Source organism: Bidens hawaiensis, unplaced genomic scaffold, assembly GCF_021521415.1.
Source record: "Bidens hawaiensis isolate Kalapana, Puna unplaced genomic scaffold, B.hawaiensis_p1.1 tig00007551_1, whole genome shotgun sequence".
NCBI classification, from domain to species: domain Eukaryota; kingdom Viridiplantae; phylum Streptophyta; class Magnoliopsida; order Asterales; family Asteraceae; genus Bidens; species Bidens hawaiensis.
In genome coordinates, this window is record NW_027491527.1 from 976,598 (window position 1) to 988,783 (window position 12,186).

A 12,186-nucleotide genomic window follows, 5' to 3' on the forward strand; every position below is an offset into this window, starting at 1 on the left:
TAAGGTTATATTGTATTCTTACTACTACAAGGAGAAAAGGAACTTTCTAATAAGAGAAGAAAAGTAATACCACGAAATGTGATACGCATATAATAAAAATGAATTTAAAAGAACAGAATAGTAACGTTGTGAGACGGTATTTTTCATAATTAGTATATTCATTTAGTTGAATGAGTGAAGCGAACTTAGGGTTGTAACGGGTTGATCGATAAACTATATATTTCTTGTTACCTTTAAACCGGTTGACAAATTAATATGTTTATTAAATGAGTTAAACAATCATCATCATCATCATCATCATCATCATCATCATCATCATCATCGTACTTACTTGAAATTGTTTTGTCTGTTTAATATTAACGAAAACATTAGGGGCCAATTTGTGAAAACAAAAACATTGTTTCCTATATCATTCATATTCACCACAGACCCTAAACTAATAACAATAGCATCCCTTGAGTTTGCTGTGGTTCTCCTCCATAGTACCAAATACGAACGTTTCTTCCACTCTTTGTTTCTTGTCTGGGTTTTGTTCCACAAATTAAACAAACGAGGTAATTCATTTCAAATCAAAGATATTATATTGTTGCTTGCTTTGGTGTGAAATTATCCCCTCCTTAAACCTAATATTAATATTAATATGCACACCACCTGTTTGATGAAAGTCCCCAATGAATTGCTAGTCTCATAATCCCATTCATTACTTTGTTTGTCTATTGTGGTGTCTTTAGCCTTTATCTAAGACCTAGTTTCTTTAACATTGGATTGTGTATTGTTTAGGGCTGACTACCATCCCTTTCTTTAACCTGGGGGTGCAAAAGACTGCTTCTTTTGACTTACAAGAGCTTCGCCTCCGTTCGTTTCTAGCTGTTCTTTTAAAGCTTGAGTCGTTCTTTTAAGCTCGAGCTTGGCCCGCATATGCATTTTATATTCGTTTTAAGTATTTAGATATTTTGGAAAACAACCTTAAATGAGCCAAACCTTTACATGGAAGTTTTAAACTTGAAGATACACTCATCTTCCCATACAATGCTTGTTCTCGTGCTTGATAACTAAACGAGCTTTATTTGAGGCTTGGGCTCAATCAGGCTCGGTTCGTGTCGAGGCTTTTGTTGATCCGATCTCAAGTAGCTCTGCTCGTTTGCACCCCTAGTTTAACCTAATTTGCATATCACCTGTTTGATGAAAGTACCGGTATGATATTTGTTTTTCTTTTGTTTTCATCCTGGATTCACGAGTGCTTTTTTGTGGTGTTGCAGAAATGCTAGGTGGCCCCGGTCTTGAATCGGTTGTTGATCGTAAGTACAATGTTTTGACATTGTTTTTTATTAGCTTTTAATGTAAATTATATATTTAAATCGTTTCTTCTAATGCTAATGATGTATTTCCCTGCAGAATTCATTTCAGTCATCACAAATGATGGACGGAATATAGTGGTAAGCTTTGTTCTTCTTCTTCTTCTTGTTATTATTATTATTATTATTATTATTATTCAATCACTAATTTAACTTAATTAATATACACATAATTTCTTGAATCTTGATTGAATTTCAATTTTTTTAATTAGGGAATTCTAAAAGGTTTTGATCAAGCAACTAATATAATTCTGGATGAATCTCATGAAAGAGTTTATTCCACCAAGGTTAGTTCACACATAATTTTGTCTTTTTAAACTGATATTATTTTTAACTTAATGACGAATTGAAAATTTTTCGTATTTGTTTTATAATCTGACTAATATTGATCACATTTTGTTTGCAGGAAGGAGTTCAACAACATGTGTTGGGTCTTTACATCATCAGGGGTGATAACATGTATGTTTCTTTAAATGGGTTAACATTTGTTCATTCATATTAGAATTTCTAGTTTTGTGAGAGACTAATCAATCATTCGTCTTATTATTATTATTATTATCTTCAGATGCATTATTGGGGAACTCGATGAGGAACTTGATGCGAGTCTGGATTTGTCAGAAGTGAGAGCTCAACCTCTGAAGCCTGTTATTCACTAAGGAGTTATATGGTATGCTGCTTCATTGCAATTATGTTTTGTTAAAGAGAGTAAATGATTTGATTAAGAAACCAGTGTTAGATTCATTGGCTTGAAATCTTATGATTTTGCTATATGTCTTGAGGTGGATTCATTTAGCTTTTGGTTGAAAGTGGACCTTATCTTCTAGAACTATTAATGTTCCAAGAATGTTTAAGCATTCATGTGATGATCTTTTTGTCTTACTATCTTGTTGGTTTTACATTCTTAGGAACAGAGAAGATGTATACATAAATTATATGTACACACATATATAGGCATGCATATAGGTGTGTAGTAGTAGTTGCTCAACTAATCCTGTTAACTATAGTTATCGAAACTTTACTTAATCGTAATAGTTGATATATTCGGTATGTATGAGTGGTTTAGATTTAAAGGTTATTCTAAGAAGACAATCATAACTAGCGTAAGAACGTGTACTTTAAACTTTAAAGCAGAGGTTGTACATTGAGCAACTCCTAGGACCTTGCGCTTTTTTAAAACCGAGGTACTTCAGTGGCACGCAATGTAGTTACATGCAGGTATTGGACGCGCTGTTGTAGTTACAATTCAATTCGGTGAACTAAAACTTTAAAAACATCAATTTTATGGTATAGTTTAAAATAAAATCACGTGCATGCGTAATTGAATGTGTTCTGTGTGTAGTAGTTATTCAACTAATCCTGTAAACTATAGTTACCAAACCCTTTACATATTGGATACATTGAACCTGCCATTGCTGATGCTACAAATTGAATTAGTCTGCAAAGTGAGAGATTATGTTAATAGCTAATTAGTTCGATATGTATACAGCATGAGTTGACCTCTTTTGGGGATTATATAAGGGCCTTTATAATATGTATACTCAAAACTTTATATTGATCCACAATTTAATATGTTCAGATTACAACAGTAAACTTTTAAACGGGTCGGTCTTGATTGACAAAATCAGAGCTACTATTTCTGTAAAACGAGTCAATGTTGACCGCTTAAACAAATAAGCATCTTTATTATCTCAAATCATATACAAACATATATCATAAACAATATAGAGAAGGGAGGAAAAACCGATCTATGATCCTCCTCTTTCTCTTCAATATTGAATCAACAAATAACCAAAACAAACATAACATAATAATGATAACACAACCCTCCCAAAGACCAACATAATTCCAAAAAATCATAACTTAAACCTAAAACTACAACTACTATCCCTAATCCTGATAACATTATCAGCCGATAAAGTGTTAACATTCGCCCGACACCTCACCACCGGCTTAAACTTCGGTAACTTCAACTCACCGAACTTAATCCTCACCGGGACCTTTGCTCTGAGAACCAAAGGAACAGTCCCGGTCTGTTGTTGGGCCTGTAACGAGCTCAAAAGCCCACTAGCATCTTGGGTCTGGCCCGTTAGAGGGATATCTAACACAGTCGTGTTTCTATGACCCTGATAGAACTTGGGCCATGATCCTTCACAAAGGATTGTACCCATGTAGATCACAGTCAACTTTGACCCGCTTTCGTATGATATTCCAATCTTCGTGTTCGGGTTTCTCGTGGTAATATTGACATTGAATTGAGCAGATATCGAGTTGTCGGTGTTGAGATCAAACCGGGTGATCGTCATCCCGTCAACCGAGTATTTTGGTAATTTCGGGTCAAACCCGAAGTACACTACTGCTGCTAACATGCCTATAATAAGCACAAGTATGATTATTGTACAAAGGGTACAACATAGGCACCGACCGCACCAGTTTTTCCTTTTAGGTGGTTTGGAGTATTGGACCGGGATGGTGCGTTGGAAAGGCGGGTGTGGTTCGGTTGGGTGACCGTTTTCGGACCGGGAAGAGCCTCGGGGGACCAATGGTGCAGTGGGTTTGTTTTGTGACTCAAGGTCGGGTGTCGGTTCGGCTGTGACCGGGTGGATTCTCTGGTGATCTGCCATTTGAATGAAATGATGGTTGTGATGAATGGACACTATGTGGTTTTATATATTTTGGTGCTTAGGCTGAAGAAGCAAGTAAAGTATAACACTTTTTTCTTCTTTAATGAAGGAAGTTATTGTGTTATATAAGACTTGGAAAAATAAAAGAGTAGATAAAGTCATATGGTAGTAAAAGTTGCAAAACAGTCCTACTTTGGATTTTGTACATTTGGTACTTATTAAATTAGATGATTGATTAACATATTTTCTTTTTCTTTTATTTTTGACAAAACCGTTTGTTTTCTTATCACAAAACGATTGTCTAGAGCATGTGAAAATTAACTTGTGGCATTTTTCAACAGACAAATTAAGTCTACCAAACCTGTAAATGGTATGTTTGATACAAGGCCTAATAACTTATACGCAGCATAGCGCTCGTGTCCTTAACTTAACAAAGTGAGTTAAAATGAAACCGAAACCTGATTTATTTTGGTTTAAGTTCTAGTTTTTTCACTTCTTACTTTTATTTTTAGTCAAATGAGACTTAAACCATTTGTAACAACTAAATATTTAATAAAAATGGTAGAAACTATTTTGATGTATCGTTTTATACGCAAACGTGAAATTTATCTGTTAACCGAATCTCTAAACATGTCGAAATGAATAATATATGGATGAGTTTTGTAGTTAGTGAAAGTGTAAGGGGTTAAAGCTTCCTTATTTGACTTTGTATATGAATTGGTTGAACAATCACTTTCTTGGTATATTTTTTATACACCGTTTGGCGTAGTGTTTACATTTAACCTTCCCCCGTTGCCTGATATTTTAAGCCATGTAAACACTGCATCGGGTTCGGGTGTACAATACAAAAACAATCCACAAATGTACAACATGGTAATGCATCAGGGGTTTTAGGTACAACCCGTGAAGGATGGATATAGATGTATTTTTGGGTTATCTACCTTTTGAACAAGACTGGTGCCTCTTTTACACTTTTAATTTCAAATTGTGACGTGTCGGGATTTATTGACTTAGTCTTAAATTACGCATACTTTTATTAATCTGAATAGCTTTTTTTTATATTTAAGTTGCATTACTTCATTCGATGGATTTAAACTTTTGAATCCTATTTTGCGTCACTATAAATAAGGACTTGACATTAGTTTGGGTTTAGGAGCTCTTTTTTCTGGGTTATTATTGAGTGGTATTAAGATATTTAGTAATTATTAAATATTTTTTTGTTTTTAAACATTTTTGGGAAGATATCGATGCAGTATTAATGCATGCATGGCAATCATCATTTTGATGTGGTGGTCATACATGTTTTTCCTAAGGGTTTCTTCTATTGAGGTCACGAGTTCTACACCTGAAAATTGAAATTTCGTATGTATCTACTATATGGTTAAAAGTGCTGGTTGTTAAAAAAAATGCGTACATGGATAATATTTGTCAACACAATGATTAGTATATAAGCCGAAAAACATAGAATATGATAACAACTATAAGTATTACTAAACACGTTTTATGAAATCAAGTGAGTTTTTATAAAACTGTGAAATCAAATAAGTTTCATAAAATATATAAAGGTTTCCAAGATTTTCTAAGTGCTTGAAAGAATATTATATAAAAAAATAATTGGTTTGGAATAATCTTTCAAGAAATGAAGTCTTTACGATTCCTTTTTAAGGTTTAAAAGCTTAAAATATACATTTAGGCCAAAGACCACCATAGTTTTCATCTTAAAAAACATCATCCCTTAACAAAAAAGTAACCAACTTTCATGTTTTCTAAGAAAGCAATTCTCAATCGGTTTGAAAAAATGTCAAAAATGACTGAAATTTTGAAAGTCTTTTAAGTGTTGTCATAAGATATAGTGTGAAACATCTTGTCATTTTTTAAAAGTTGATTTTTCATTCTATCTAACTAAATATTTTTCAACACTAAAGCTAACCTATTCTCATATAAACATTTGAAACTTTATTTTCTCTCAAAGTGATCTTTAGAGCCTTTTTCAATCTTTCATTATCAAGATCAAGATTAAGATCAAAAGACAACTAGAAGTGTTCTTATGTGTTTTTGCTGGTACATCTTAGGAACACTTAATAATATGTGGTCATCTATCTTTGTGAATACTTGTAATGGTGGTGCGTGTAGTCTTTCCTATCATTCATTCCTAAGGGTTCGTTTGGTATGAGGTAATGGAAAGAGTGACGGAACGGAATGTGCGAGGATATGGAATGGAATGAATTATTATTTTATGTCGTTTGGTAGGCTATAAAAACAGGAAAATGAAAATGGTAGTGAGTGGCGGTGGGTGGTTGGTGGTGGTGATGGGAGGGTGTTGGAGATGGTATAGTGTGAAAAGAGGATGAAATGAAGAAAAAAAACAAGGATGATGGATGAAATGGATTTGAGGTGTTTCTGGGAGAATGAAATAGACATGATAATGAGTGATTCTAATCCATTGATCAACCACACACTTTTTTTTATTCCTTTATAATGGTTCATTTCATTCGATCTCTCATTCCTACATACTAAACGCTATCTAACTCTCTCTCACTCTGTCTTTCATATCATTATCACTTAAGATTTATTATTTCATCACTAAACCATAGAAATAGTTATCTTTCACATTCTATAACTCCTAAAAGTAAAAGATAAAATGAAATGGATCAAATTGTGAATGAGATTGATATTGTAAAAACGTTGTCTAAATAGTTCCTGGAATGGATCACATTATAGAAATTCTTGTGAACTTGACTCCTTGTCACAGCTTTAATCATTGGTTTTTTCACGCCTACGCTCGTTGGACGAAAGATTGAGATATGAAATTGGTGTTTTGGAGAAAGATTGATATGAAAATTAATATATAAGTGAATATTAAAAAAAAAAAACCATTCCCCCACAAACAAGGATCATCATATTGCCTAAATTGGTTAAAGTCTGAAACAATTCAAGATGCTAATTACACATAATAAAGCATAAATTTGTAATACAATTACATCATCTTCCTTTAAAAGCCCCGATACGAAACCCGCTGCTCCTCGTTGCTTCGCCTAAAACATTATTCAGAAATCAAAAATGCATCTATTAACATTTGTTAATTAATTACCTATATAATTAAAATATAATCATACCCTTGCATTATTAAAGAGATCTTCTGCAACAGCCTCTCGCTGTTTACGTTTCTTTTCTTCCATCAAAGATTCTGCAACTCCATCATCCTCATATTCAGACCCTCTGTAACAAAATCAAATATTAATAAAGATAATAATATAACAAATAAAAGCAGGATTAGAGATGTCATCATACTTGTAAGGATGCTTTGAAAAAGGTACAAGATTATGGAAACCGTTTCCTGATTTGTCTGCCATCTGCAATTTTGGTACAAGGGCAATTAGGGTTGACAATTTCGACCCCTTTACTTTCTAACAGTTTGACTTGGGTTGACTTTTTATGCTGAAGGTCAAAGTGTCTTTTTAATGCATGCAACCTCTTAAATCGTTTCTACTCAAATATTTACTATTGTTGCAATAATATAGTTTTTATGAACATAATTAACACATTATTTATTTATAATTATAACTTACCTTTTTGAATCGTTTATAGTTCAAAACTTGATTGTCATTTGCATTTCGGATGATCAAATCTTGGCTGAAAATCACATCTGAAGTTCCCATTTCACTATCTTCATGATCATCAATCTTATGTTCTCGGGTCAACATTCCATCATCGTTTTGTTGATCATCTTTCGACTTTGCACTAATATCATCTGTGATTGTTCTTTGGTCAACACTGACTTTTGTTGACTCTGTCTCTACTTCATTAATAGATTCTACACTACGAATAGATATTATTTCCTTTTCATCTTCAACAGATTCTATTTTGTCAATATTGACTTTTGTATAAACGGATGTGATTTCAACTTCTGGTTCAGAATCTGCTACAATTGTTTCATCTGTTGAGCATCTAGATGTGACAACCACTGCAATTTGATATTACATTACATGTGATAAACAGGTAAATTAATTTTTTAGAGTTAAATAGTCCCTGTGGTTTAGCAATATTGCAAGTTTAGCCCCTGCCCCTGAGAAATTACATTGGTGATCCCTACTTTTTAGGCCTGTAAATGAAGTGAACATTCAGTGAACCGTTTGGTGGGAAGTTCGTTTATTTAATAAACAAACAAACATAAACAAAAGTTTTTATTTAGTTAAAAGAATGAACATGAACACATGTCTCGTTCATTCATTTATGTTCGTGAACGTGCGTTTACATTTGTTCATTTTAATTCGTTTATGTTTGTAATTTTACATTTGTTTAAGTTCGTTCGTTGACGCTTATTAATATATTCATTTAAATTTTTAGACCCGTTACAATTTAGTCTAGATTTAATAACTTTTTAGGCCCAACACATTGATCACATTTTCTTTTAATTGGTTTTAGCTCAGTTATGTTCATTCATCTATGTTTGGTATGTCCGTCTGTTTACGGTCGGAACCATTCGTTATACTGTTAGTAGACGAACACAAACACGAAAACCATTGTTTGTTTAGCTGTCCGTGCCCGATTGTTTGTTAATATAGAAGCCTGCTACTGTTCACTTAGACGTAACACAGATGGATCTTGGAGTGGATGAACGTTAAGTTTTCTGCTAAGTTTTTAATCAACGACCAAAATGCCCTTTTGTAAAAGAATTAACAGAAAATTAACATCCATCCACTCCGTGGATCATTTATGTAACGTTTGAGTGACCAGTAGGGACCATACATGTCGTTTTCCAGTGTTAGAGACTAAACTTGCAATATGAGTAAACCACAAAGACCATCTGTGAACAACTCTCTCTTTAAATAAATATATAAATACAAAATCTTACCAGGTGGCGATACAAGAACAGCCACATCCAGATGACCAGATAAAACAGAACATATTAAGTTAATTTCACTCACTTTAGGTAAAGAACTAAGCTCATGATAGCAAACAGAATCATCTTCAGAGATGACATGTACAAAACGATTATTTTCATCATCTTCCACACCCTAAAAATAATTATAAATTAAACTAACATGCAATAAAGCACTTATATAATATATATAACTATAAAGAGATTAAAATGCAGAGATGGAACCTGACTCTGTAGAATGAATTCTCCAACAGGAATAACTTTTGCACCAAAGGCTTCAATTAATGACTGCAACTTTTTCTTAACTTTATACTGTAAAACATAGTAAAGAACTCATATGTATTATGTGTGTGTGTGTTATATATACATAGGGTTTGGATCTCTTCAGAAACCCAAAAAATTTAACAACTTCAAGAGCTTCTAGCAAACAATCATTTTATGTGTTTATTTTGTATATTTAATATTACTTAAGAGTAGTTTTGTCATTTATTATATGCAATTTTGTGATTACATATATGTAATCACAAGTTTACATATATGTAATAACCAAATTACATATATTTACAATTAATAATATACATGTCTGCAATCATAAAGTTACATATAAGAAATGAAAAAATTACCTCAAATAATATAAAATATATACAGTAAATAAACCAAATGAATCTTTGTTAAAAGTTTTGAAAGTTCTTAAAATATTTGGAAGTTCTGAAAAGAAAATGTATGTCTATATGTATATGCATTGTGTGTGTATTTTAAAAAGCTTACCTTGTCTGATGACTCCAGGAGAAAAGTCCATCTGCTTAAACAGTTTTCTCGAGACTCAGGCTCAGCAACTTTAACAGAGACCCCTTGCAACTTCAAGGTAGGCGCATAGCTGCACGTTTTCTAACGGGTCAAAATGGGTTCAGGCTGAAACGGGTCATTTAGTTGGGTTGGGTTGACCCAAAGACATTTTTTTAATTTTTAATTTTATTTTATAAATAATTAATGCGTTATCACATTACTCATGATTGAAAAAAACACTATTATTACTATAATTTGAATAAAACAATTTAGGAGGTTATTTTGATCAAAAATAGACTTAGACCGACTTTCAAAAGTCAATACAGGTTGTACTTACGAATTGCAATTCGGGATGTTAGTGCCAATACGTTTATCTGCAAGTAACTAAAAACCATGGAAAAAGGTTAAATGCAGCTATACAAGCAACTACATACTTATAACTAACAGAAAAATTAAGTATTGTAAGTTACTACCTCTATCCATTTATAACTAACAAAATGTGTTTTGGACATTACAGCATCAACTATATCAGCGTTCAATGATGCAGTATCATCAACAACAACATGTGTGCACTTTGAGTTCCATTTATTAATCATAGAGGCACCTGCACACCATTTTGTAGTATTGCTCATCAAATATACTTTTTTTTATTTAGGAGGTTTCGTATCAAACAAGATACCCGAAAACACCCCCTCCACCGCCTATAGTTGTAATCGAGCCAAGCCAGGTTGTGCTCGGGATCATTTACAAACCGAGCCAAGCCGGCTCGTCGCTTGTGATACGCACACACACGTATAAAAAGAAAAAAAATTATCTTTAATGTCCGCAAAATGCATAATTGTAAAACTACTAATTTTATTATTCTTGTGTATGAAATTTTTTTATACTTTTGTTAGGCTCGTTTAAAATTTGGGGTTTGACTCAAACGAGCCAAGACCGAGCCAACAAGCCTAACAAGCAAGCCAACAAGCCATCTAAACGAGCCTAACAGGCAGGCCAGCATTACAACTACACGAGCCTAACAAACTGAGCTTATTTTGGCTCAGGCTCGGCTCGGCTCGTTTACAAACCAAGCCGACTTGGATTTGGCTTTCTTAAAAACGAGCCAGTTTCAAGCGAGCTTATTTTGAGCAACCCATGAGCCCTAACCCCACCCCCACCCAACCAAACAACAACAAAAATAATGATAATAATAATAATAATAATACACAACCCTACCTATGGATGATATCTTCTCTTCAATCTCTTTTGACCGGCCAGGCTCTAACCCACAAATAAAAAACACGAGAGGGGCATAACTAAACCTGTGGGTATGACAAAAATATAAGAGAACATACAAATAGTGGAAAATATATAATGACACATTGTATACCACCTGTAAGTAGCGTTACCGGTTCCAAATGAAACAAGATCTTCATCCTCCAATACTGTCTCTTTATTGGGGAACTCATGAACCTTTTGTTTTGACCCGATTGACTTTTTAATAAAGGTTCCGTATTTTGAACAGTCTTTGATCCTAATATGATTTGTATTATTCTGGTTTGATATGAATGAGTATTTCAGCATGAACCCGTGAGACTCCTTTGTCTTTATTAACAATGACATCACATCCTACGCAACCAAGAAAGAAGTAACACAAGAATAATATGAATCTCCCTTGTAAGTTATGAAGCAAGATCATATGTAAGCATACTAGGCACGTGTTTGTGATGATGGTTTTACATATAAAAAAATGGAGGGAGTTAACGGAAAGGATTGAAAAGATTACCTTTTCGTCCGACCTTATAAGTTCCTTTGGTAAAGAAACAATTGAACATCACGCACACCATTGCAGTCCAACATCATGTAACAACGCATAAACCCTTCTCCGATTCTCCTTATTTGGATCTCCAGTAGTCTAGTGGTTTCCCTCTACATATCCGGTAGTTGCAACCTTTCGATTCTCCGGTCTACCTCTCCAGCAGTCTGGTCTCATCGCAGTTGCAGCGGCACCACCAGTCACCGAACGACCAAACTCGTCTCAGATTCTCTGGCAAGTTCGTGTCTTTGTTGTGTACATGTATACATGTTTCGTGTACGTGTCTTATCATGTACGGGTATACACGATATGTCAGCCTTAGGTGTGAACGAGCTCGCCTAGTTTAATTTACATAGAGCTCGAGTTTGGCTCGTGAATACTTTTTTAAGCTCAAGTTATGCTCGTTTATAATTTATTAATTAATTTTTATGTATTTATAACTATTATTTTATAATTTTTCAAATATAATTTTATATAGATAAAATTACAAATTTTGTAGATTTAACGTAGTGATTTATGAATCAAGTCTTTTAAAATTATTTGATTTTCTTCATGTGCTGTGATGGGCAAAATGGTGATTTCAAGCCTTAACTAAAATACCCCTTATTATAACCGTCTTCATCTTCTTCGGGTGTGTTTGGGATTCCTTATTTAAGGTGAAAAGAATTTTTTGTGATAAGTAGAAAAGTTCTTATGACTATTTGATAAGGAGTTTTAAAAAAAGTGTTTGGATTAATATAAGTC

At 33.5% G+C, this 12,186-nt stretch overlaps 1 protein-coding gene and 2 pseudogenes across 2 annotated transcripts; 1 reads left to right on the plus strand and 2 right to left on the minus strand.

Moving 5' to 3' along the window:
* The first annotated feature begins 451 nt into the window (after nucleotides 1–451).
* Nucleotides 452–2,234, plus strand: LOC143635530 (sm-like protein LSM8). The gene is made up of 6 exons (XM_077103351.1): nucleotides 452–554; nucleotides 1,260–1,298; nucleotides 1,396–1,436; nucleotides 1,568–1,642; nucleotides 1,762–1,814; nucleotides 1,921–2,234. The coding sequence occupies exons 2-6, from the start codon at nucleotides 1,262–1,264 to the stop codon at nucleotides 2,009–2,011; spliced, it is 297 nt and encodes a 98-aa protein (XP_076959466.1). The 5' UTR covers nucleotides 452–554; nucleotides 1,260–1,261; the 3' UTR covers nucleotides 2,012–2,234.
* Nucleotides 2,235–3,018: 784 nt separating this feature from the next.
* On the minus strand, nucleotides 3,019–4,177 carry LOC143635531 (NDR1/HIN1-like protein 6 pseudogene; annotated as a pseudogene).
* Nucleotides 4,178–6,860: 2,683 nt separating this feature from the next.
* LOC143635544 (nibrin homolog) lies at nucleotides 6,861–11,473 on the minus strand (annotated as a pseudogene). Its single transcript, XR_013154074.1, has 12 exons — nucleotides 11,413–11,473; nucleotides 11,020–11,255; nucleotides 10,863–10,948; nucleotides 10,118–10,248; nucleotides 9,982–10,028; nucleotides 9,627–9,735; nucleotides 9,084–9,170; nucleotides 8,832–8,994; nucleotides 7,546–7,940; nucleotides 7,268–7,329; nucleotides 7,093–7,195; nucleotides 6,861–7,011 (listed from the first exon to the last, which is right to left on the minus strand). The product of XR_013154074.1 is annotated as a nibrin homolog (transcript).
* Between the last annotated feature and the right edge of the window lie 713 nt (nucleotides 11,474–12,186).

Bases quoted from the DNA above. Each gene is read 5' to 3' on its own strand.
- LOC143635530 (XM_077103351.1), top strand. From the start codon at position 1,262: ATGCTAGGTGGCCCCGGTCTTGAATCGGTTGTTGATC. The intron at 1,643-1,761 runs GTTAGTTCACAC...TTTTGTTTGCAG, and splicing joins AAAGAGTTTATTCCACCAAG to GAAGGAGTTCAACAACATGT. The intron at 1,815-1,920 runs GTATGTTTCTTT...TATTATCTTCAG, and splicing joins ATCATCAGGGGTGATAACAT to ATGCATTATTGGGGAACTCG.